This window comes from Marmota flaviventris, chromosome Y (genome assembly GCF_047511675.1).
Source record: "Marmota flaviventris isolate mMarFla1 chromosome Y, mMarFla1.hap1, whole genome shotgun sequence".
In the NCBI taxonomy this organism is placed as follows: Eukaryota; Metazoa; Chordata; class Mammalia; order Rodentia; family Sciuridae; genus Marmota; species Marmota flaviventris.
In genome coordinates, this window is record NC_092519.1 from 17,796,465 (window position 1) to 17,822,877 (window position 26,413).

The 26,413-nt window shown below is 50.9% G+C and overlaps 1 protein-coding gene across 2 annotated transcripts; it reads left to right on the top strand.

Moving 5' to 3' along the window:
• Positions 1-7,130: 7,130 nt before the first annotated feature.
• LOC139703515 (arylsulfatase D-like) lies at positions 7,131-26,153 on the top strand. 2 transcript variants are annotated; one of them, XM_071607001.1, is made up of 10 exons: positions 7,131-7,582; positions 10,564-10,713; positions 13,693-13,814; positions 15,068-15,187; positions 15,784-16,207; positions 17,510-17,646; positions 18,535-18,669; positions 19,646-19,808; positions 21,405-21,526; positions 23,300-26,153. In XM_071607001.1, the coding sequence occupies exons 1-10, from the start codon at positions 7,476-7,478 to the stop codon at positions 23,677-23,679; spliced, it is 1,860 nt and encodes a 619-aa protein (XP_071463102.1). In that variant the 5' UTR covers positions 7,131-7,475; the 3' UTR covers positions 23,680-26,153. The 2 variants fall into 2 exon arrangements, with proteins under 2 accessions (XP_071463102.1, XP_071463103.1); XM_071607002.1 differs by lacking the exon at positions 23,300-26,153 and adding an exon at positions 22,581-23,001.
• Positions 26,154-26,413: the final 260 nt, after the last annotated feature.

Here is a 26,413-nt window from a genome sequence, read left to right on the forward strand (position 1 = left end):
ACAGACACTTCTCAGAGGAGGACATACAATCAATCAACAAGTACATGAAAAAATGCTCACCATGTCTAGCAGTCAGAGAAATGCAAATCAAAACCACCCTAAGATACCATCTCACTCCAGTTAGATTGGCAGCCATTATGAAGTCAAACAACAACAAGTGCTGGCGAGGATGTGGGGAAAAGGGTACACTTGTACATTGCTGGTGGGACTGCAAATTGGTGCAGCCAATTTGGAAAGCAGTATGGAGATTTCTTGGAAAGCTGGGAATGGAGCCACCATTTGACCCAGCTATTCCCCTTCTCGGTCTATCCCCTAAAGACCTAAAAAGAGCATGCTACAGGGACACTGCTACATCGATGTTCATAGCAGCACAATTCACAATAGCTAGACTGTGGAACCAACCTAGATGCCCTTCAATGGATGAATGGATAAAAAAAATGTGGCATTTATACACAATGGAGTATTACTCTGCATTAAAAAAATGACAAAATCATAGAATTTACAGGGAAATGGATGGCATTAGAGCAGATTATGCTAAGTGAAGCTAGCCAATCCCTAAAAAACAAATGCCAAATGTCTTCTTTGATATAAGGAGAGTAACTAAGAACAGATTAGGGTCGAAGAGCATGAGAAGAAGATTAACATTAAACAGGGATGAGAGGTGGGAGGGAAAGGGAGAGAGAAGGGAAATTGCATGGAAATGGAAGGAGACCCTCAGAGTTATACTAAAGTACATACAAGAGGAAGTGAGGGGAAGGGGAAAAATAATACAAGGGGGACAAACGAATGTCAGTAGAGGGGGCAGAGAGAGAAGAGGGGAGGGGAGGGGAGGGGAGGGGGGATAGTAGAGGATAGGAAAGGCAGCAGAATACAACAGACACTAGTATGGCAATATGTAAATCAATGGATGTGTAACTGATGTGATTCTGCAATCTGTATATGGGGTAAAAATGGGAGCTCATAACCCACTTGAATCAAATTGTGAAATATGATATGTCAAGAACTATGTAATGTTTTGAACAGCCAACAATAAAAAATTAAAAAAAAAAAAAAAAAAAAAAAAAAAGATGACCCAGAGAAAGCTGCATTAGAGCTCTCTCTCTCTGGAGATTGCTTGAACGGAACGACTCCTGTCTCATCTTTTGGCCGACACCACTCATCCTTCAGGACCCCCTGGATCACGCTAGGGCAGGACCCCGGCAGAAGGCCAATATTTATGAGGTGTCACTAAAGTTTCAGAGAGGGCGGCTATCTGGTCAGAGAGCCAGGCATGGGTGAGTTCAAGGCTCGGGCAGGCATTCCAAGCAGGTTCAGAATTTGCAGTAATTTATAGTAAAGCTGAAATTAGCTTTTCATGGCTTTGTGGTGAGATGGCTCCAAATTTTAAGAAAAGATCAGGTTGGGTCTATCAGTTAGTACAAGAGGGGGATTCCTTTGAACTGATTGGTTTAAGCCACAAGGGGAGTGTGTGCTGAACTACATGGTTTCCCAACATGTTATCAAGCTCCATAAACTACTGGGGGTTCATCTGGCATCCCAGGTATTTCCCTGTCTCATGCTGATTGGTGGCTGCAGGGGGTTGCTATGGGTCCTCACCTAGCCTGACTGAGTCAGGGACACGTGGTCCAGCAGATCTCTCCTGTTATTTGTACATAAACAACTCAGCAGGGTGGGTATGTGCCTAGGAGTGCTCTGTGGGTCATTCCAAGGACAAGGGTCACGCCCCTTCCTGGGTCAGGCTTTGCTCTGAGGTAGAGGATGGTTTGTCAGACTCAATGACATTTTGTAATAAAGGACCAATCTCTGTGACCTTCAACAGATGAATGGTTAAAGAAATTTTGGTATATATACAGAATGGAATACTACCTAGCCTAAAAGAAGAACAAAATGATGACATTTGCTGGAAAATGGAGAATATTACACTAAGGGAAATAAGCCAGTCCCAAGAACTCAAAGGCCTAGTGTTTTCCCAGATAATGCAGATCTAATTCACAAAAAGGGTGAGGTTCTTGGGAAGAATAGAGGAATTTTGGATTACACAGAGGGAAGTGAAAAAAGGGGAGGGGTTATGGAGGTAGGATTGAAAGTAAAATAAATCAGAAGTCATTACCCTCTGTACCCTCTGACTTCATGAGCAGTGTAACTCTATATCATGTGCAACCAGAAGAATGAGGAGGTATAATCCACCTATGTAGAATGTGAAAAAATGCATTCTGCTGTCATATGTAACTAATTAGAATCAATAAAAATCTTTTCAAAAGTTCATTGTACATTTTTGTATAAAACAGTATCAAGTACTTGGGAAATAATTCCCAAGTATTTAAATGAAATGATGAAGATTTGTAGAAGGTCATTTAGCAAGCAGAAAGCAGTAAGATTATAATGTGAGTCTTGAATCAATCATCACTCATAGCAAATTAAATGTAGAAAACAATAAAACAGAAAGAAAATAATTCAGAATCCAAGTAGGAAATAGGAGTCACATCCTTACTGTGAACTTGCACTCTGGGAGTTCAGTTCATTCTCCAGCTTCAGCTGTCCATCAAAGCACTGCCTCTTCATTCCTCCTGTCCCTGCCCAGCCACAGGGTGCATTTGTGAATGGGCTGCAAACACTTCCTGTTTTCTGTGTTTCCTGCCCCAGGATTTCTGCTGAATGCTGTGACTAAACATTTAACCACTTGTTCCCAAATTCCACTTCAGATCTATTTCTGAAGAACATGTTTCTCCTCCCACATGAAGAATGATATAAACATTTAAATGGCTTAAGTATGTTTAATTAGCCCCCCCCTCAAATCTCACTGCCTTGCTAACCCGTGTCCAATGAACAAGTCACATTCTGGGTAAACCTCTTGACTCTTTTTCAAGCACATGTACCTCTTCCTTGCTCCTCTTCATCCTCACGTTTTAGGAAACTCCGTGGAGACTCGGGACAGTCTCCCTTCACCTGTGGGCTGAGGACAATGATTTGCTTTTATTCATGAGGGTGTCTCTGGGACCTGGACCAAAGAGGCCTCATCAGTGACACAAAACATCCCTGGGCCCAGGTTGAGGAGTGAGGTTCAGCAAGATATTGAAATGTTGTCAAGACATGTCAAGGGGCGACATGGTGCACAGAGAAACAAATACATTCACCGAGATTGTCTCAGTATTTCTCTGTCCCTACTTTTTAATTTTTAGAAAAAAAATTAGGTGTAGTTGGACACAATAACTTTATTTATTAATTTTTATGTGGTCCTGAAGGACAGCAACTTGCAAGTTCTGAGCAGCCTTCAAAAGGAATCTGCTGCCCTTAGGGGGACCTTTATTTTTATATCTTTTTTTGCAGATATCTTTCCAGGTAGTTAATAAATAACGTCAAAGCCCGAAAATTATTTGGTGTACATACTTTCCAAGAGTCACAATCTTTCTGACATATTGATTACCTAAGATATATTGAGGACATGGTTTAAAATATTTTCCTGTAACCTTTGCCAATCATGAGTAAGCTTTTACATTTTCACCTTAATCATCAGGTGCATACTGTTGTGGGGCAGGTCACTCAGAAAACACACCAAGTCCCAGTTCTGTCCAGATTGACAGAATTTAGCCGGCCAGCCAGGGACAGCTCCCTGCATGACCTGTAAGGGTCCCGCGAAACGTTGGAGAAAGAGACCACCAAGTGACCACTCATGCAATTGGCAGAAGGGGATTTATTGAACCAGCATGCTGGAGCTCCGTGCCCACTCAAGAAGGGAAAGCAGCCCAGAGCCCCGAGCAGGGGTTGAGCACTGCTTAAGTACACTTTTTGGGGAGGGCGGAGGGCTTTGTATACATCAGAACAAATCATCATGAGGTGCGGGAAAATTGAACAACAACTCCTAAACATGATTGGTTCATTCATTGGCGGGAACAGGTCAGGCTGGAGTGATAGGTCATTCCTAAGGAGGGGGTTACATTTAAACTGATTGGTCCAGGCCCTGCAATGCCTATGTGCGACCACACAGAGCCCTTATTAAACAACCAAATAGTCAGGGGAAATATTTACTGGGCAGTTCCAAGCATTGTCTCAACAGCTACAGAAATTTCAGGTTTTGCAGGTAGCATAGGAACCTAACAATACCTAATCCTTTACATTTTAACTCAGACCTTGCAGCTTAGAAACTTTACAACACCCGGTCTTTTACCCTTTAACTTTTACGCTTTAACTTCAATTTCTTTTACCCTTACAGACCCATAACTGTCTCTGCAAGGAACAGGCCCAAGCCTGAGCATTTTAGGATATGTAAATACAAACAATAACAATAACAACAACAACAAAAACAATCTGGGTGGATGTAGCTGTAAGCAAGCAGGTCCAGAAGCTGGACAGGGCATTTAGCGAGACAATGCAGTGGGTACATTGGTATTTCCCGCAGGACTTTCCAGGTTGGCAGAGCAGCAAGCCAGCAGAAGGGAAGTGGGTCAAAAGGTAGAGAATGGTTACTAAGGTCTAGGCAATCAATCTCTGACAAGGGAAATTGCCCAAGAAAAATGGAAAGCAAAGAGAACAATTTTACATTGTGTAAGAATTGCTGTTTTGTGTTGCCAAGTGTGCTCTGTAAGAAACCATTAATGGGTAGAGAGGCGGGGCTTTCCCACGGGAGAAGCCTTTCTTCCATGATATGGAGTCTCAGGGTAAAACGGAGTCTTTTGGTCATTGCTCATATAGCCTGGCCCTTAACACTATAGTTCACAACTCGACTACACGTCTCCTGGTCTATTATTAACTTTTAACTTTAAATCATACCTATAATTATTTCATTAACCTTTAACTTTAAAGCACATCTATAATTATTAGTAACTTTCTTACTTTTAATCTAAAGTTCCAGTAAAACACCTTTTTTTAAGAGAGAGGGGGGAGAGAGAGAGAGAGAATTTTAATATTTAATTTTTTTTTTTTTTTTTTTTTAGTTTTCGGCGGACATAACATCTTTGTTTGTATGTGGTGCTGAGGATCGAACCGGGCCGCAGGCATGCCAGGTGAACGTGCTACCTACCGCTTGAGCCACGTCCCCAGCCCCTATAGTAAAACACACTTAAAATAGTGAAAGCCTATTATTCCGAAGTGACTCTAAAATATATCTATATTAATTTTTCATTATTCTATTTTTAATTTCCAAAGTAATTTCCTTTTTTCATATGACCTATTTAATTGCTTTCTTAAAGAATTTTCTTGATCCTTGGTCAAAGCACACAGAGTCTTGTGTCTTTCTAATCTTTTAACTAAAGGGCAGGCTCTGCTCCTCAACCCAATTGCCATTAATACTAACTATGTGTTTCTCAATTTCATCATGAATTCCTGTGTGAGGCAAAGGAGGGTGTGTTAATGAGGGGGGATGTATTTTGATTAGCCTCTTGTTCTGGAGGGGAATACTATAATCTTCCTTTAATTACGCAAGCTATACATGGTGGTCCTTGTACACTTGGCGCAGGAATTGTTTTTCTGTAACTAGGCTGTGGCATGAGTTGTGCCTTTAGAAAGGGCAGGGGGGAGCCAGTGTACCTTGTTAACCACGGGATAAACCGTTCTAGTCAGTTAGGCTTTTCTCAGGAATTTTGATTTGTAATCTTTTCCCTGTGAATTTCTTAAGTAAGAAAGTTACTATTGTTTGTATCCTAAGAGATTGAAATACACCTTGGGGCCTGTCTCAATTGTGTCCTTGGCCTCATTCTGGGGATTTTCCTGCATTCTCAGGCTACATGTACTTTTATTATTGACGGAGGGGTACCCTGTTCTCCATATCATGAGGATCATAAACAAAACACTTAACATTCCCCTTGGTTCCGGTTTCTACATGGTGTGACCCTGCCACAGCATCCCCCACACTGTGATCCTGTCAGACAGTGGATTACGGGAACCCCTTCACCAACTCCAGATTGTGAAAAACCCCAGAAAAAAAAAAAAAGAGAGAAATTTAATTAAAAAAAAAAAAAAAAAGAACTGGGAAGTAGCTTCAGCAGAACCCAACATGCCTGCTCTGTACTGAACAGGTGATTGGGAGCTGCCTAGGCGGGGAAGCCCTCCACCCCAGTCTTGAAGAGTGGCAGCTGTCAGATCAGGGGAGGCAGGCAGTGACCAAAGGATGCAGATTTAAAAGGGCCACTGAACAGACTTTATTGAGGTATCACTCCCGGGCAGAACTCAATTAAACCCACGGAGGGGACAGGGGAAGGGTCTGAGGAGAAACCGCGTGGAAGCTCGACTGGACTGGACTTTTATGGGGCTTACAGCAGGAAGAGAAGGGCTTGGGACAGGAAAAGGTGTTTTTAGGGTCCCTTGCCCCTTTGGAGTTGGTCAGGGGAGTTGGCTGAACTCCAGGATCGGCCAGGGGGTCCTGCTGATTGACAGGCATTAGTCAGGAGATCTGGCTGATTGATAGGCATTTCTGCCAGCATCTGATTGATGTTCTTGAGGGCTGCTTTGTTCTAAGTCGCCACTAAGTCGCCACCACCAACCTAACAGCAGCTGCACTAACTGCACTTCAGCATTAAGAGCTCGTAGGACCTCCAAATGATACCATGGTTACTGGTGAGGAGTTCTGCCTTCCCACATGTTGACGTTTGAACATTAGAGGAGCACGCCGAAGCAAGCATATGAAGCAGGGTTTATTTAAAAAGAGGGAACACAGACTTCTCCTGGGAGGGAGAAGGGGCCATAGCTGGTGTCCTGGTATCCCAGGAAGCAAGGTGTTCTGCCCTTTTTATGTGTCCTAGGCTTCCTTGGTTCTGGGGCCCTCTTCCCCTCATCTTCCTCCTTCCTAGGAACCTGACTAGGCCCAGGGATGCTCCTGAGCTGGTCAAAAGGTGGGAACCAGATGAGCTGAAGGGGAAGGGCAGGGTGGAGCAGCCAAGGACAATTAATCAAAAACCTTGTAGCTCCCTGTAGGGAGGGGCAATTCCTGGGACAAGCTATCTTAGCAGCAGATTGGCTCAAGGGCAGGTTCTCCATAAGGGTGGAGGAAGGGCTCTGAAGGAACTAACATTTCAATCCCTCAGGGAACAGTCTCCAACTTGCCACACTCATCAAAATTGGCCTCACTCCATTTCCTGTCTATACTGACCGCCGGTTTAATTCTGGCTTCACCCCAGGGCCTGCGTGCACAAAGGAGCAAGAGTCCAGCACCCTGGAGATTCCAAACCGGAGCCTGGTGGAGCTGAATTCGCACCAATTCTATGAGGGGGGGTGGGGCTGTACCAAGACCCCTAGAAGGAATTTTTAAAAAGGGGGTCCCGTAGGCCGCCCTGGCTGCATGGGGCACTCACCCTGCTCGGGCTCCATCCAGATTAAGCAGCTCCAGAAGCCCCAGCTTCACCTGGCGGTGGGGACCCGGAGAACCAGTTTTCAGGCGCCACTCCCCAGGCCGAGTTGGGAGGTTAATCGGATTAAGTGAGCCATGGGGGTCCAGGAGCGCGCCCAGCAGCCCGGTGGGCGGAGACGCCAGCGCGGGAGGGATCATGCCCAGGTCTGGGGTCAAGGTCCTGCCCCGGCGCCAGCACGCAGCCATGGGATCCACGCAGAAGAGTGCTCGCAGGCCCAGGGGACGTGCCTCGGCCACCGCCAGGTGCGCGGGACTCCTTGATGCAGAGCCACTCAGGCCTGGGGAGGGGACAAGCGCGAGACCCTGGGAAGAAAGCGGAGGTGCCCGGAAATGGCGGGTCACCGAAACCCAGCCCCGGGCGCATTCTCTGCGCAGCCGGGAAAGCAGCGCTGGGGTGGGGCGCAGAGGGAGTGGGGGGCCGAGCAGGAGGAGGGGGTCCAGGCCGAGCAGGAGGGGGGCCCCGGGTCGAGCTGCGGAAACCGCGCATGCGACGCCCCACCCCAGGGCCTCGGAGACTCGCCTCCCCACGCTGAGACCCTCGGGCCTCCGAACCCCTCCAAGACCCGGTCCCTGCCCCCTCACGGCCTGTGTCCCCCACACCAGGTCAGCACAGATGCGCTGGAGTGTCCCCCCACTAAGACCCGCTCTGCCCCTCCCATTCGGAGCCGGGACCCCTCCCCATGGCCACGTCCCACAATCTCTCTAAGGCACTTCCCCTGCCCCACGCTGACACGGCTGTGACACACCCCACACACTGCCTGCCGCTTAACATTTTTTAAGACACGCAGCCCGATGCCCCTGTCTTCCCAATAAATTCGAAGCCCTCCGTGTCCCGCCCTGGTCCCCACCCCCAGCCATGGCCTTTCACACACTCTAAGACACAATCCTGCTCCTCCCCCAACACGGTCTTGACCCAGGCTGAGACTCCTGTCCGGTTGTCTCCCCATAAGGCCGTCTCGCCCCATCACTCCCAGAAAACCACCCGGTCCCGACTCGGGGCCTGTCTTGAGTCCCCCCGCACGCCCTGTGCCCCCTTCCTGATGCTGCTGGGGAGTCCCCAGGAACAGTCTAAGCCACTGCTGTCCCGCTGCCGGGCCTCTCTCCCCTCCCCCCAGCACTGACGGTCCCTCCAACTCCAGGGCCGCCACTGGACCCCTGCGCCGCCCCTTTCCCTCCTAAGTCACTCCCCAATTCGCTCCTGGGCCCCTGTGTCCACCCTGGGACAGCTTGGCGGTGCCCAACACGAAGGCCCGCCCGGGTCCCGCTGCCAGCACGTCCAGCCCTCCCCCCCATCCTAGGGCACGCCCCTTGCGCCATCCCACCTTAAGGCCTAGTGTCCCCCTAGACAGGCACTGGTGGGCTCCTGGGCGCGAACCCTCCCAGCCTCAGTTCTGCGTTGCCCGCCCACACTGAGGCTCGCTCCTTGCCCCACCCCCAGCACGCCCCCTCTAGGCCACGCCCCGTGCGCCGCCCCCTGCAGTCCACTGCGCACGTTAGAGCACGCCCTTGCACCGCCCTCCACCCTGGGTCCCTCTAGGAAGGCGCAGTCCAGCTCCAGGGCGCGTCCCCCTCGCAGCCCCAGCTCCGCGGTGCTCAACACTCAGGCTCGTCCCTGTCCCACCCCCAGCACGCCCACCCCCCACCCCCCCACTCTAGGACACACCCCGTCCTGCTCCTGGCTCCCAAGTTCCCCATGCCGTCCCAGCGCAGCCGTGCCCGGACTTATGACCTCCCCTCCCACCGTCCACTAAAAACCGCAGGGTGCGGACCCTTGACTCCTCCATCCCCGCCCCCGCCAGAGCTGGGTCCCCCTCCCACCGCTAGGACTCGCGGGTCCTGCTCTGGATCCTCCAGTCCGCCCACTGCGCCCTCGCATACCCATCCCTCCAGCAGTGAGACTGGCCTGCGATCCCCCACTCCCAGGGCGCACAAGATCTACGCAGACCCCGCCCCTTTCCTCAGGCTACCCTCCCCCCCACACACACTGTGACGTCACATTGACTCTGCCCTCCTGCCCTTCCCGGTTGCCCCACCCCCAGCGCGTCAGGGACAACCCAGTCCCTCTGGGTCCTGGGGCGGGTGGAGCCCAGGACCCGCCAGTGACGCTCCTAGTAGCCCCTGGGGCGGTGGGGCTCCTGGCCCCCTGTTCAGACGCTCAGGGACTCTCTGCCTGCTGCACTGCGTCTCTGGGGTTGCTGTGAATCCCCCATCTGTGGTTTAAAATCCCAGTGTCCCTGCTGGTCCGGTCCCCCCAGTGTCTTGTCTGCCGCTTAGCGCAGCCTTGGCTCCGCGCACTGTGGGCTAAGGAGCCTGCCAACCATCAGCCGCCTCCTGACACTCCGAGGACCCCAAACGGCAGGCCCGGGGCTCTGAACCCCAACTCTCGACAAGTTCGTCCGCGCTTTACTGAGAGTTGAGCTCAAATGACCTTAACACAGAGGACCCATTTAGTGACAAAACAAACTCAAAGAGACCATGACTTGCACAATAAGAAAGGGTGTTTCCAGGGTCACCCCGGTGTGTTGGTAGCGACAAAAGGTCACCACAAATGCACTCAGTAACTGTTCCTTAATTTAGTGGTCAGAAATCTCCCAGGATTCAGTTCTCGGATGTCTAAAAATAAGTGGGAAAAAACGGAAAGTGCAAAACTTGTAAATCAGGCATTTGTCACAGCACATTGTTAAAACTGTTTTATTTGGTTATGATTTGCCCTGTTAATCCTTTGCTGTGCCTAGATTATAAATCATACGTTATGACAGGCATCTATATATACTGGAAAAGTATAGTCTATATAGGGTTAGGTACTAGCTGAACTTTCTACCTCCTCTGAGAGTTCTGGAATGTGTCCCCGGTGGATAAAGAGGGGACCTCTGCGCTGTTTTCATGGGGTTGAAGTGGAGGGAACCTTCTTATTATGAGGGCTCAGGTTCTGATTGCTTGCTGAGAATCTCTAGTTTGGGTGCAGGGAGGAAATGGGCCTCTCAGTGTCATCTTGATTGTGTGGCCATTAGCAGTAGTCACTCCACCCTGGTTCGCTTTGGGCTGTTGGACCCCATGCAAAACCAGAGGCTTCCCACAGCTGGATAATTCTCTCGGGGCTCAGTTGGCATCATAAGAGTGCGGTTCAAGCCCTCCCCAGACCCCTGACATCTACATGTGCATGGTGTATACTTTGCACCCCAAATCCTGTACATTTATTTTCTGCCTTTTGTTTTCCTCTGCAGGGACTCCACGCTGCTTCTCCTCCTTGTATGTTGGCTTCTGCAGACCTGTGAGCCGAAATCACCGAACGCCTCCAAGCCAAACGTCCTGCTGATCTTGGCAGATGATCTGGGCATCGGGGATGTTGGTTGCTATGGGAACCGTACACTGAGGTAGAGTGCCGTTTGGGTGGTGGGGTGGTGCTGTGTGTGTGCAGTTTAGGGGAATAATTCACTTAAAATCGACCAGTGCAAATGAAATTTCTTAGTGCTCCAGAACTCAGCACCACACATGATTCTCTCCAAGAGTAAAAATAGGGTCTTAGCCCTCTCAAACAACTTGAGGCCGGGCTGAGTTTGTGAGGGTTTTCCTGGGGCTGCTGTATTAAATAACCAAAAACAAAGAGACTTAAAAGTAATCCAGGAACCACCCCCCCCACCCCAGCCCTGGAGGGCAGAAGCTGGACCAGGGTCCCAGCCTGAACTCCCTGCACAGGCTCCAGGGGGCTCCTCCTGCCTCTCCGCCTCTTGGGATCCAGGTGGCCCTGGGCTGGTGGCCCCTCACTGCAGTCTCTGCCTCCATCTCCACGGGGCTCCTCCTCTGTGTCTATGTCCCCTCCTCTGTCTCTTGTGAGGACACGGCCATTGCATGAGGGCCCCCCGACCCAGGAGGAGCCCATCTCAGGACCCTGCACTAACGACCTCTGCAGAGAGCCTGTTTCCATACAAGGTCCCACTCACAGGTTCTGGGGTCAAGGTGTGGACAGGACCTGCCTCTTACAATGGTGTCCAGCTCCCTCCACAGGCTCAGGGAGGCTCCTCCTGCCTCTCTCAGCTCCTGGGGCTCCAGGTGGCCCTTGGCAGAACAATATGGTGACCCCTCAAAAGCTTAAGATTGAATCACAATATGAGCCAGCAATGCCACCGCTGGGTTCAGACGAAAGGATTTGAAAGCTATGGGTCCAAAAGATACTCACATATTCTGTGTTCACAGAAACCCTGATCCCCAGTATGACTGGAGACTAGGGCAAAAATGGGGGGTCAAGGAGAAGGTCTGAATGGAGGCCTTTGGAGGCCAGAGGATCGTAGAGAGTGTGGGTTATTTTCTTATTTTGGCTAAACTGTATAGAGGATTACACACAGGGTTGTAAAATTGTAATCCGTTCTGAGCCCTTTATTCTCAGGGCTAGCAAATCACTAGAATTTTACCCCAATCCATCAGCATGCATCTTATGTATCCATCCATGAACGAGCCATCCCTCCACCCACCCATCTGTCCATGTTCTCATCCAGGCATCATCCATTTGTCTATCTGCCCATCCACCCATGTTGGATGGATAGATGGATGGATGGGTGGATGGTAGGATGGGTGGATGGGTGGGTGAGTGGGTGGATGGATAGATGGGTGGGTGGATGGTTGCCTGGATGGATGGATGGATGGATGGATAGATGGGTGGATGGGTGGGTGGGTGGGTGGATAGATGGATGGATGGATGGATGGATGGATGGATGGATGGATGGGTAGATGGGTGGATGGATGGATGGGTGGATAGATGGATGGGTGGATGGATGGATGGATGGATGGGTGGATAGATGGATGGATGGATAGATGGTTGCCTGAATGGATGGATGGATAGATGGTTGCCTGGATGGATGGATGGATGGATGGATGGATGGATGGATGGATGAATGGGTGGCTGGGTGGGTGGATGGATAGATGGTTGCCTGGATGGATGGATGGATGGATGGATGAATGGGTGGCTGGGTGGGTGGATGGATGGATGGGTGGTTGGATGGGCAAATGGGTAGATGGGTGGATGGGTGAATGAATGAATGGGTGGATGGATGGATGGATGGTTGAATGGTGGATGAATGGGTGGGTGGATGAGTGGAAGGATGGATGGATGGATGGGCGGATGGATGGTTGGCTGTTTGGATGCATGCTTGGCTGGATGGATGGATGGATGGAAGGACTGACAAGGTTCTTTACCTTGGTCCTACTGGTACACTGGCCCAGATCACTCTCTGTGATGGGCCCATCCTGTTCATTGTAGGATGTTGAACAATATTTCTGGTCTCCACCTGCTGCTCACCAATAGCACCACATCCCAAAGTGGGACACCCCCAGTGTCTCTGCACTTTGCCAGTTGTCCTTGGGAAGAAAACTGTCCTTATGGGGGGCCACTAGGTGGTCAGCTTTGGGTGCATGAAGAACAAGGTCTGAGCTTCTATAGCTTCGCTCCCACCAGATGCAGCCTCCTCCAAGGTAGAAGGGGAGAGACAAGCACCTGTCATCTGCCAGTACGTGGGGGAATTCAGTGAGCTCTAGGGGCTGTGTCACTGCCTTTGGGATTCGTATCTATAGTGAGATTCTCAATCAATTTTTGCACATCTGACTGCAAAAGCTCTTAGGTGAAGTGTTTCATCTTCTCTTTGAATTTTGCACCTGAGAAAGCTGGTAGGAAACTCAGGGAGAACCCTTCGGGAATGCTGATGGGATATTCAAAGCACACAAGCCCCTGGGTTGCATTACCCCCCCCCCAAAAAAAAAGAAAAAGCCAAAAACTTTGCCCTTGTGTGTGACATTGGTCATCTCTTCCTTCAAACATAATTTTGTTGGAGTCCATCTTCCTCTAAGAAGCCCTGTGATGTAACCACAGAGTTATTGTGACCAGAGGTCTCCCATAACCCACTCTAAGTGGAGAATGTCACCAAGCAGGTGTGCATTTCATACCCCGAACCCACCCAAGGTCCTGGCTGAGCCCAGACTGCCTCCAGCGGACTCAGAACCCACCTCATTCCTGGCTGGACAAAAGCTTCTCACGCAGCCTGTGTTTATAATCACTGTTCAACATCTGTCATCCATCACCCCCCGAAAGTGAAATCAGCAAGGTGTCTGTGTGCCAGCCCCCCCCCCAGGCCAAAGTCAAAATTCAAAATCTGGGGGCCCTTTGTTGCTTTAGCAACAGCTGAGGTGGGGAAGGGCTGTAGGAGGAACCGCCCAGGGTGAGCCTCATCTGTCCTTTGCAAACTCAGAGAAGTGGGCGCACTAAGACAGGTGCCATGCCTCCCCGGGAAGTTCCATGCTGGCCTCTTCTGGAGCCCAGAGCGTTCCCGTCCCTTTCCCAAGTGACATTCATCTGATTTGCTCAGGACCCCCAATATCGACCGGCTGGCGGAGGAGGGTGTGAGACTCACCCAGCACCTGGCGGCCGCCCCGCTCTGCACCCCGAGCAGAGCTGCCTTTCTCACCGGGAGATACGCCCTCCGATCAGGTGGGTGTCCCAGGGACCATGGACAGCAGCTCCAGGCTGCAGCCTGGACCCCATCGCTGCTCTATCTGGGTAGCGATCTCCAAGAGACTGGTAACGTGAAGGCTAATGTGCCCTCCTGTCACCTTCCTGCAGTGTGTGCTCAGAACAGGGTATCCTATGCCCTCACCCCCTCAGGACCCTCAGCCCCCAGTGGCTGTTAAAACCCATGCACAAAGCCAGGCACAGTAGCGCACGCCTGTCATCCCAGCGGTTGGGAGGCTGAGGTAGGAGGATCACGAGTTCAAAGCCAGCCTCAGCCAAAAGGAGGCCCTAAGCAACTCAGTGAGATCCTGTCTCTAAATAAAATGCAAAATAGGGCTGCAGACAGGGCTCAGTGGTTAGGTACCCCTGGGTTAATCAAATGGGAGTCACACACCTCTTCCTGAGGTCTAAATTGTCCCTAGCTGACCTGGGACATGCAGCACGATGCAGGTTCTATGGGAATCATGCTGATACTCAGAGAAAAAAAATTACTCAGGGAAAAAACACCCAACACAAATGTCTGCATGTCTGGTGCAGGAGAAAGGTTCTTTTCCTTCCGATATTTTCCATGTACCGGCTGTTGTCTCATCAAATTGCCAGGTAGGTGCCCTTAGTAGGCTGTACGGAGGGAGCCTTCTGGGATGGGTTGACCACCATCATTGGTGGATGAGAAGCAGATATATGGTGATTGACAGGTGATAGACAATGCTCCATAGATGATGATGGTGATACCATCAATGAAGGAATACGTATTAATGATGCTCAATTGATAGCAATCCTGTCAATAGATAATAGAGGAACAGGTGATAGCTAATGATGGGTGATAGAGGTATATAGAGGTGACAGACACGTAATGCACATACAGGTGACAGATAAATGATGTGTGGATAGAAAGGGGATAGATGCGACATAATGATACCTGGATGATAGGTAATGATAGATAGATAGATAGATAGATACTGGGTCGGTTCTCATGATAGGCAAGGTGTGTCCAACTTATGCAGCTGACATTGGGGCGGATGGTGCTCTGTGGTGGGGTCATGCTGTGCACGACAGCACATTTAACAACCTCTCTGATCTGCACCCACTCATACCCAGAGCACCACCTCCGACCTTCCCCGAGTGCTGACAGCCAGATCCTTGCCCACTGTCCCCTGGTGCCCAGAATCCCTTTGCTAAGACCTGTTCCTGGCAAAGGGAACGTGAACCTTGCTCTGCTGTCGGTTCCACAGGAATGGACAACGATAAGTACCGGGTCCTCTACTGGAACGCGGGCTCTGGCGGGCTTCCTGCCAACGAAACCACTTTTGCAAAAATCCTAAAGCAGCAAGGCTATGCCACCGGCCTCGTAGGTATGCGGACACCTGACTCCCCTCCCATCCAATTGTCCAGGGACCAATTTCCTCCAGAGGAAAAAAAAACACTTTCATCCTGCTCCGTCTCTCGAGTCGGTACCTGGCCTGGCTCTGGCGCTCTCGGATGGTTTCCAGTTCAGAAGTTCTCCTCATTGCAGACGGTCAAGGTTCTTTGATATATTCTTTGTCCTCTTTTCTTCTCTGGACCTGTCTATCTTCTTCAGCCTCAAGGAATCAGAAAGTTCTTCAGAGCCTGGCTCCGCCGCCTGTAATTCCAGTAGCTTGGGAGGCTGAGACAGGAGGACCGCAAGTTGGAGGCCCACCTCAGCCATTTAGCGAGGGCCTGAGCAACTCAGCGAGACCCTGTCTCTAAAGAAAACACAAAAAGGGCTGGGGATGGGGCTCTGAGTTCAATCCCTGGTACCCAGACCAAAAGCAAATCCTGGCTGAGATCCCTCATGGCCTCCGCTGATTCAGGATCTGCTCTTTTGGAGGTTTTCTTTCCCCTGACCGCATCGAAATGGCCCCGGGGATTTTTGTCCCAGGCAACGCATGCGCCCTTGGTGTGGCTGACCACCCACCCCCGCCTGCAGGAAAGTGGCACCAGGGCGTGAGCTGCGCATCCCGCGGGGACCACTGCCACCACCCGCTGAACCACGGCTTCGACTACTTCTACGGCCTGCCCTTCACCCTGATCAACGACTGCGACCCCGACAGGCCCCCCGACCTGTGGGTCAGCGTGGCTGCCCGGTTCAGCCGCTACACCCGCGTCCTGGCTCTGGGCGTCCTGACGCTTGCCGCCGCCAAGCTCAGCGGCCTCCTCTCGGTTCCCTGGACGGTAGTCGGGGGCGCGGCCGGCCTCGTCTTCCTCTTCTTCATCACGTGGTTCTCCAGCTGTGGGTTCGTGCGTCGCTGGAACTGCGTGCTCATGCGGAACCACCAGGTCACCGAGCAGCCCATGGATGTGGGGAGCACCACCCGACGGATGCTGCAGGAAGCCACGGCCTACATCCAAAGGTGGGGACCCTCACGATGGGGCGGGGGGCAGGTTCTGAGCCATGAGCTACTCTGGGGTCCAATAGCAGCAGGTGTATTGGAAAGGTCCAACCTCACACTTCATTCACAAATGAAAGGAAGCTTTCCTTCTTCATGGATACATAGTATTCCACAGTGTATATGCTGCAGGATTTCTTTATGGAGTCACTTTGCCCACGTCTGTCATCCTAGCAGCTTGGGAGGCTGAGGCAGGAGGATGGCAAGTTGGAGGGTAGCCCCAGCAACTTGGCGGGGCCCTAAGAGACTCAGTGAGACTCTGTAAATAAAATATCAAAAGGACTGGGGATGGGACTCAGTGTTGAAGCACCCCTGGGTTCCATCTCTGGTGCTAAAAAAAGAAGAAAAAGGAAAGGTCCGACCTCTTCCTATGAATTGGTTTCCACACTCACGTCTCTGTATTGAGTTACTGGGGTTGCATTGGAAAGTATCAGAGTAGTGGTCATGCACCACGGACTCCTTCCAAGGCCTAGGGAATGCCTGAAACCCCGGAGAGTACCCAACCATTCATATATATGTTATAAATCAATATTCATACATATATTATAATATATAGCTATTTCCATATGCATACATACCTATGAAGATATTTAATTTATAAATCAGGGAAAGTCAGAATTAGCAGCACCTAATCATATAATGGAGTAAATGTGGCAATGTTCTCTAATACGAGGTGGGTGGAGAGGTGTCCCATCCCTCCCTCTCAAAACTTCTTCCGGTACTATACTGACCATGGATGCTGTTTTACTCAGACAAAATTGCCACTGTGACCAAAAGACCCAACAAGAACAATAGAGAAGAAAGAGTTTATTTGGGGCTCATGGTGTCCGAGGTTCAGTCCCTGGTGGCCGACTCCGTGGCTCTGGCCCAAGGGGAGGCAGAACAAAATGGTGGAAGGGCTGGAGGAGGAGAGCAGCTCAGGACAGGGCACCAGGGAGCAGAGAGAGCTCTGCTCACCAGGGACAGGACAGAGACCCCAAAGGCACAGCCCAGGGACCCCCTCCTGCAGCCACACCCCACCTGCTGCAGTCACCACTTAGTTAGTCCATGCAAGTGGATTAATCCACTGATTAGGTTACACCTCTTATAATCTAATCTTTTTACCTGTGAACTTTCTTGCATGGTCTCACCCCTGAATTTTTGGGGGACCCCTCACAGTGAAATCCCAGCAGGTGACCCCAGGTCATGGACGCATCAGATTCAAGGTCCACTGTGGAGGCCATCATCTCCCGTCCATAATTCAAGTGGTTGGTTTTCTTCTTTCAGAAACAAGGACAGGCCCTTTCTCCTCTTTGTGTCCCTGATGCACGTCCACACTCCTCTGGTGACCTCGAAAGCCTTCCTCGGGAGAAGCCGCCACGGTTTATACGGAGACAACGTGGAGGAGATGGACTGGTTTGTAGGTAAGTCAAGATCAAGAATGGGGGAGAGTACACCCCAATCCTGTGCCTTGTTTGTTCACTTATTCCCAGTGATAGTCTAATTTTGCACGAAACCAATCATTTTGCTAGCAGTCAGTTTTGTGAGAAGCTGTCGTTCCGCGTCACCCTTAGTGGTTACAGGAAGCAGAGAGACAACGTTAGCTCTCAGCATCGTGGAGAAAAAGGGCTCTGCTTTCGGGGCTTGGGGACACGCTAGAGAGAAGCAAGAACTTGCAGACCCTTCCATCTGTGAGGGTTTCTTGGAGACGTGGAAGCCCCCGCAGGTCAGGTGACACGTCCTCGCATGAACTTCCTGACATCTGAGCTACGTGAGAGGCAGATGTCCCCAAGGAGGACAGCAGCTCACATCCCTCGTGAATTGGCCTCTGTGCCTTCAGGGGTAGGAAGGACCGCTGGTCTCCATGGTGCAGGGAGCTACTGCTAGGTTTGCGGGTGTCCCCTGCTCTGCTGATCATGGCCATCATATATTTGACTGCTATTGGTTGTGGTTCCTTCCACGTGGGCCGGAATCTGTCATGGCTTTTCCCTGCCCCGGGCCACCCTCTCACACTTTTATTAGGGCACTTGACCCCCACAGGCAGCGCACGTCGAAAGCACGCCTCCTGGCGACATCCTGGATATTTCTTTGCAAGTCTCTCCTGGTTTTCGAGGCGACACGGTGCTAAGCAGACCTGGGCAAAACAGTCTCAGCATCACATCACACATCACACATGCCCCTGTGAGCTCTGGGCAGGGGGCTCTTTCTGTGACTGTCCAGAATGAGGTGGCTTGCGCACAGAATGGGAAGTGCATGCCACCAGCTGAGACCCGTGTGGGCGCTCCCTCTGACACCTTCCACCTTCTCCACAGGTAAAGTCCTCCATGCCCTTGACGAGAACGGTCTGAAGAACTCCACGCTCACCTATTTTGCCTCTGATCATGGAGGGCTACTGGAGGCCACAGAAGAACACCAGCAGCTGGGGGGGTACAACGGGATCTATAAAGGTGAGGGGCTGGCCACAGGGAGGGACGGGGACAGGGAGCCAGAGGAGCCCGCATCTGAGATGCCAGAGCAAGGAGACTACAAAGTGGGGAGAGGAAGGATGATGATGAAGAAGAGGAGGAGGAGGAGGAGATGGAGGAGGAGAAGGAGGAGGAGGAGAGATGAGGAAGAGGAAAAGAAGGAGAAGGAGGAAAAGGAGGAGAAGAAGGAGGAGAAGGAGGAGGAGGATATAAAAAAAGGAGGAGGAGAGGAAGAAGGAGCAAGAGGAGGAGGAGGAGGAGGAGAAGGAGGAGGAGAAGGAGAAGAAGGAGGAGGATGAGGAGAGATGATGATGAAGAGGATGAGGAGAGATTAGGAGGAGGAAGAGGAGAGGGAGAAAAGGAGGAGGGGATGGAGGAGGAGAAGGAGGAGATAGAGCAGGAGGAAGAGATGGAGGAGGAAAGGGAGGAGAAAAAAGAAAATGGAGGAGAAAGAGGAGCTGGAGGAGGAGGAGGAGGAGGAGGAGAGAGAGAGAGATGAGGAGGAGGACGATATAAGCAGGAGTAGAAAAAGCAGGAGGAAATGGAGGAAGAGGATCAGTTGGAGGAAAAGGAGGAGGATGAGATGGAGGAGGAGAAGGAGGAGGATATGAAAGAGGAGGAGGAGGAGAGAAAGAAGGAGCAGGAGGAGGAAGAGGAGGAGAAGAAGGAAGAGGAGGAGAGAAATGAGAAGGAGGAAGAGAAGGAGCAGTAGGAGGAGAAGAAGAAGGAGGAGGAGATGCAGAAGGAGGAGGAGGAGGAGGAGGAGGAAGAGGAGGGGATAGTAAAGGAAGAGATGGAGAAGAAGGAGGTGGATGTAGAGATGGAAAAGGAGGAAGATGGCGCCCTGCCTTATGCCTGCCTGCTGGGTCCCCACCCCTAATGTCCTCAGCCACACACCTCTTTAGGGTAGGACGGTCCCTGCAGAGGCCCAACCATGATTGATGTCATCTCCTGGCAGGTGGCAAAGGCATGGGTGGCTGGGAAGGGGGCATCCGAGTCCCTGGGATCTTCCGGTGGCCTGGTGTGCTGCCCGCTGGCCGTGTGATCCAGGAGCCCACCAGCCTGATGGACGTGTTCCCCACCGTGGTCCAGCTGGGGGGCGGCCAGGTGCCCCAGGACAGGTCCGTGTTCACAAGGTCGTCTTCCCTCCCTCCTATGAGCCCCCTCGCTCTCAGTTCAGGGCTGGAAATGCCACTAAGGAATGCTCTATGACAAGTGGGGTGCAGCTCAGTGGTGAGCACCGGCAAAGTTCCCTGGCACTGAGAGACCCTGGGCTCCATGCTCAGCACTAGGGAGGAAGGGAGGGAGGGGAAAATCAGTATGCTGATGCTGAGTTGCTCTCAACTACATTTACAGTGACTAGTTCCCCTATTTAATGGAAGGTCTAGGGTCCCCCCAACTTCTCACTCCATGGCAGAATTTTCGTATTATATATCAGGGGATCATGAGGTCTCTGAAGACAGATTGGTCACTAGGGTATGTGTGTGTATAAAAATATGTCTCCGTGGAGATTATCTATCTGCCATCTATCTATCTATCATCAACCTATCATTTATCTATCCATCATCTAACTACCTATCCATCATGTTTCTATCTGCTGTCTATCAACATCCCTCCATCTTCCATCTGTGTATCTAACATTTGTTATCGATTCATTGTCTACATCTGTCACCTATCTATCTATCTATCCTCTGTCAATCTGTCTACTGAAGACATTTATTTTAAAGAGCTGGCTCACGGGCGTGTGACAGCCAGTAGTAAATCCAAAAGCCTTGCACTCAGCGAGCAGACTGCACCCCTGGACATTATTTCTATGCCAGTCTTGAGACCAAAAAAAATCCCATCTTCTCCAGTAGACCTGTTCTTTGCCTTGAAGGCCTTCAACTACTTAGACAATGCCCACCAACATTACTGTGGGTTAGCAGTTCAACCTAAACTCAAATGATGTTGGTGGTTGCTCTCATCCACCAAATACCTTCCCAGCCACATGATTACACACCCGGTGCTCTGTGTCTTGGGGTTCTGTGTTGACAATTCCACCAAGTCCACATGGGAAGTATTTTAAGAACTGAGTCATACTGAACACGGACAGATATTTTTCTGGTCTCATTCCCTAAACTACAGCAATTCCATGCAGGAGGAGATCCGTGAGTCCTAGGAGGACATCCTGTCTCCTCATGGAACAGATGTAGGCACCCTTGGGTTTGGGTATCCACAGGGGTCCTGGCACCGAGCCTCCCTGGGACCCTGAGGGACAACTCCAACTAAAAATAAAATAACAGGGCCAGGGACCTTGAGCTCAGGGGTGAGCACCTGGATTCCACCCCCAGCACTGCAAAAATAAATTAATAGGCTTAAAATATTTTTTTGAGGAAAACACTTGCATTTCTACATTCAATATTCAGATTGTTTTTAAATCACAAAGCAGGACTTCCTGGCTGTCTGGCTGGACTCAGGAGACTCTGCATGCATATCCAGGGCCATGGCGGGGTGCGGGCGGGTGTGCATAATGGTTAGGGGGTGCTGCCTACGAGATGGCGTTGTGTCTTAGAATACCACAGACCTCTTGTTAGAATACCCAGCGCCACTCGGTTGAGGAGTCTCCGTGACACACTCATCTGGGGCCCTTCTAGCCCCGGGATCACATCCCCCCACTGGCCGTCACTGCTCCTGAGCATCCTTGGTCTGACCCCGCCCTTGCTCTCTGCATCAATCAGGGTGATTGACGGCCGCAGCCTGGTACCGCTGCTGCGAGGAGATGTGGAGCACTCTGAGCACGAGTTCCTCTTCCACTACTGTGGACAGTTCCTGCACGCGGCCCGCTGGCACCACAGGGAGAGTGAGTACCGCAGGTCCTGCTGCCGGGCGCCAGGGGGCGCTGGGAGATGCAGCCGGAGGAGGGAGGAAGATGGATAGATGGATGGATGGATAGACACGTAGATGGATGGATGGATGGATGGATGGATGGATGGATGGATGGATGGATGGGTGGGTGGATATGTGGGCAGGAAGATAGATAGATAGATAGATAGATAGATAGATAGATAGATAGATAGATGGAATACATAGGTAGATGATGAGTGGATGGGTAGATGGATACATGGATGGATGGATGGATGATGGATGGATGGATGGATGGATGGATGGATGGGGGAATGGATAGATGGATGGATGGATGGATGGATACATGGATGGATGGGGGAATGGATGAATAGATGGATGGATTAGTGGGTGGAAGGATAGATGGATGGATGAGTGGGTGGATGGATGGATAGATGGATGATAGATGGATGGATGGACAGATGGATGATGGATTGGTGGATAGATGGGTGGATCACTAGCTAGCTAGATGATGGATGGTTGGATGGATAGATGGATGGATGGACGGGTAGATAGATGATGGTGAGTGGGTGGATAGATGTATTGTGGATGGATGGATGGATGGGAGGGTGGATGGATAGATGGATGGTGGATTGGTGGATGGATGGATGGGCAGGAGGGTGAATAGATAGATGATGGGTGGATGGATGGATAGATGAATGGATGGATAGATGGAAGGGTGGATAGATAGATGGTGAATGGATAGATAGATAGATAATAATGGGTGGATGGATAAATGGATGTTGGATGGGTGGGTGGATAGATGGATGGTTGGATGGATAGATGAGCAGGAGAATAGATAGATAGATAGATAGATAGATAGATAGATAGATGATGAATAGATGGGTGGATGGGTAGATGGATAGGTAAATAGACAGATGCTATGTGGATGGATAGACATAGAGATGGATCTAAAGAATAGGTATATGCACCACTGATCAAGGGGGGTCCCCTGCTTTTGTCTAGTTATTTTGATGTACATGCTAATCTCATCTGAAAACCTGCGTTCACAGGGACATCCAGACTCCAATCAGGATGATTGATAGAAGCACAGATACACAGATGCTCCGTGGAAAGATTGCTAGGTGATAGATAAGGAGAGATGATCGACCATCAAACAGAGATACACAGATGCGCAGACGGGTGGTGATGATTGACAGATGGGTGCAGAGAGTCAGACATATAGATAGATAGAATGGTTGGGTGCTGGCAGAGATGATTGGCAGGTACACAGACTCACAGATAATGAATAGGTGGACAGATAGGTAGGTAGATGATGGATATGGATGGATGGATGGATGGATAGATAGATAGATAGATAGATAGATAGATAGATAGATAATTAACAGAAGTTAGGAAGGTAAAGAGACAGAATAGAAAAAATAGATGATAGATTATTGGTGGACAGACAGCCGGACCTAGATGACTGATAAATGCACAGAGATTATATATATATATATATATATATATATATATATATATATATATATATATATATATATATATATATATCTGTCTGTCAACCCCCCCCCCCACCCCCCGCCATGTCTATACATATATCACCTGTCCTGCGCGGATCCCAACCCTGTGTCCGACCATCTGTCCATCCCCGAGTCCCCCTGCCGCCTACCCTGTCTGCCGGGGCGCACGCCCATAGACACCGGCGATCTTGACAGGGACGTGGGGCGCAGGGCCACCCTGAGCCGCGCCGCTGTCGCCGCTATGCCCACAGGTGGGAGGCTCTGGAAGGTCCACTACACGACACCGAGGTTCCAGCCCGCGGGCTCGGGCGCCTGCGGGGACCAGCATCTGTGCCCCTGCTCCGGGGACGGCGTCACCCAGCACAGCCCGCCCCTGCTCTTCGACCTCTCCAGCGACCCTTCCGAGGCCCGGCCACTGTCCCCCGACTCGGAGCCGCTGTTCCACGCCGTGGTCCAGCGCGTGGGCGAGGCCGTGGCGCGGCACCGGGGGACCCTGCGCCCTGTCCCGCAGCAGCTGACCCTGGACAACGTCCTGTGGAAGCCCTGGCTGCAGCCCTGCTGCGGCACCTTCCCCTTCTGCTCCTGCAGCAGCGACGACGGGGACAGCTCCTCCCAAGAGCCAGCGCCATGAGAAGGTGTCCCAGGGCCACCAGGGGACAGCGTCTCCAAGGAGACCCCTCCCCCGTTCCCCCCTTGAGGACCCTGCGGCAGCCGGGAGTGGGTCACTGAGCCATCTTGCTCTGAGAGGATTCCAGGGACCACCCCTCTCCTGACCCTGGGGTCTCACAGGGGCTGACTTCCTGTCCCCTCAGCTGCCAATCACCACAGAGCTGCATTGGGAACACCCAGCCTGACCACAGGCCAGGCAAACGGGTCTGCACCCAGTCCACTTTGGTTGGCCGAGTAAAGATCCTGTTCTGTGCTTAGGAATCAGTGATCGCTGAGGATTGGCCCTCGTGGCCACCTCTTGGGGTCACTGTCTTGGTACCCTTGCTGTGTGACTTAGAAATTGCCTCCAGGCTATCCACAAAAGTCCCAGAGAATAAGAAAACTTTCAACAAGATTGCAGGATAATGTCTCCCAGGAAATGGGAGGCCCAGAGGGACACAAGTTCATCCCAACTTCCTGCTGTACTGCCCTAACTATGGGAGAGTGGGCCCCATGGTGTCAGGAGGGTTGCTGCAGCTCTGGCCCTCCCATACCCAATCCAGGCAATAGGATAGAGCCAGAACTAAGAGGCCTCCTCTCCTCTGAGTCTGTCCCTGTGAAGGATAATTATCACAGAACCCACAACTTTTGGCTTTCAGCTCTCTGTAGAGAGAACCGGAAATTGAGAAATACCTGGCTCTCGGGAAGCGAGAGTAAGTCTCTGCGGCATATAAATGAGAACAGCTTCCTTGAGTGGGCCGAGGTTTTTGATGTATCACTAAAACTGCCAGAAGAAACACCCTTTATCTCATCCTGCTGGGAAGCACACGCAAATACCAGTACCTGTTATTAGCAAACGATCGTCAAAAGAGCAGAAGGCCTCTGGATGTATGGTTTCCACCTTGGACAAAGCCCTAGAGCCTTCAGATAGATCAAAGAAAGGCACCTTGCATGCTTCAATTATTTAAAGTCGTGGTGGCACACACCTGTAATCCCACTGGCTCTGGAGGCTGCGGCAGGAGGATCACCAGTTGGAGGCCAGCCTCGGCAACTTAGCAAGACTCCTGTCTCAAATTTTTTTAAAAAGGGGGCTGGGGATGTGGCTCAGTGGTTAAGCACCCCTGAGTTTAAAAAATAAATTAAAAATCCAGAGCTTTCGTACCAGGGACCAAGTGAGAGCAGTATTCGAGGGAACAGGGAGGCAGGGAGGTTTGTGAGGTCCTGCAGCACAGAAATGCAACCCAGCTAACACAAAGTAAGCATTATTTCTTGCATTGATCCACATAGCAAGGAAATCAAGGGACAATCAGCACATATAGGTTTGGGGACTAGAAACTGACACTGGCTGAATAGCCCTCTCTCAGTGAGCCTATTCCAATTTGCACATGGTCAAAAGTGTGCCTAACATCCTATAAGGGCCCCCTCTGACATATCTCTTAGCATGTAAATGTGGGTCTTGCTGAGGCCAGTTACTTCTGGGCAGGCAGCTGTGGTCAGATCTCCCTGCACCTGTTCCCAGCTCTCCCATTGCTGGTCTTGAACAAAGAACTTCTTTGGCGAGGGTCTTCCTGCCACTCATCTCAAGCACAGGACATGCATTCCTGTTCTGTCTCTAGCCACCAACTTGAAATTGGACCCAACCAAGGAGCCACTGTGATACCCAGCCATGGAAGCTTCTGTCATCCAGAGATCAGGGGGGCAGAGTGTCTCCCTGGGCGAGGGTCCCAGACAAGGGCGGAGGGTTCTGCTAACCAGGCAGCTGACCCTACCTGCCCTGGCTCTTAAAGTCCTTGGAGGGAAATGAATTATAGGTAGAGGGTTTTGTTGTGGTTTAGATCCAGAATGTCCTTCAAAGTCTCTTGTGTTGAAAGTGTGGTCCCCAGGGCAAGAGTGCAGAGGTAGGCTTTGGGGGGGTGATTGGATCTCGAGAGCTCTGAGCTCATCAGTGGGTTAGTCCATTGAGGGCTGAACGGGCGACTGGGAGATGGTAGGACATGGAGCCTACTTGGAGGAAATGCTTCCTTGGGGGTGTGGCCTTGGGGACTATATCCTGTCCCTGGCTTTTCTTCCCCCATCTCTCCTTCCTCCTGCCCTGTCCTAAGCTGAGTTCCTCCTCCACACCCTTCCACCATGATGGTCTGCCTTACTTCAGACCCAGAGCCCTGAGCCAGCCAACTACGGACAGAGATCTGTGAAACTGTGAACCAAAATAAATCTAACTTGCTTGGCTCAGGTATTTTGTCACAGCAACAAAGAACTGAAGAACACATTATTCTTGTGCCTGACCCCTTCTCTCTCCAACCCCTGGCTTCCTGGCTGCCCTGTCCTGAGCTGCTCTCCTTTTCCAGGCCATTCTGCCATTTTGTTCTGTTCCCCTTGGGCCAGAGCCATGGAGTCGGCCAACCATGGACCAAAACTCGGACACCAGGAGCCAAAATAAACCTTTCTTCCTCTCAATTGGTCTCGCCAGTTTTTTTGTCACAGTGATGGAAAGTTAAGCCAAGTTCTTTGCTGGCTGGATTTAACCTGCAGCCACAGGGAATGTGAGCCAAGGGAGGCGGTGCATAGAGTTCAGGCTTCAGAATCCATCCTGGAGAACATCTAGAGGAACAGGGAAGTCCCAACACAAATTAAAGGGACAAAATAGCAACTGTCATGGAGCATGGGTTGCAAGAGCTCCCTCATCTTTTACCTGATTTAGGTTGGTTTTGGATAAA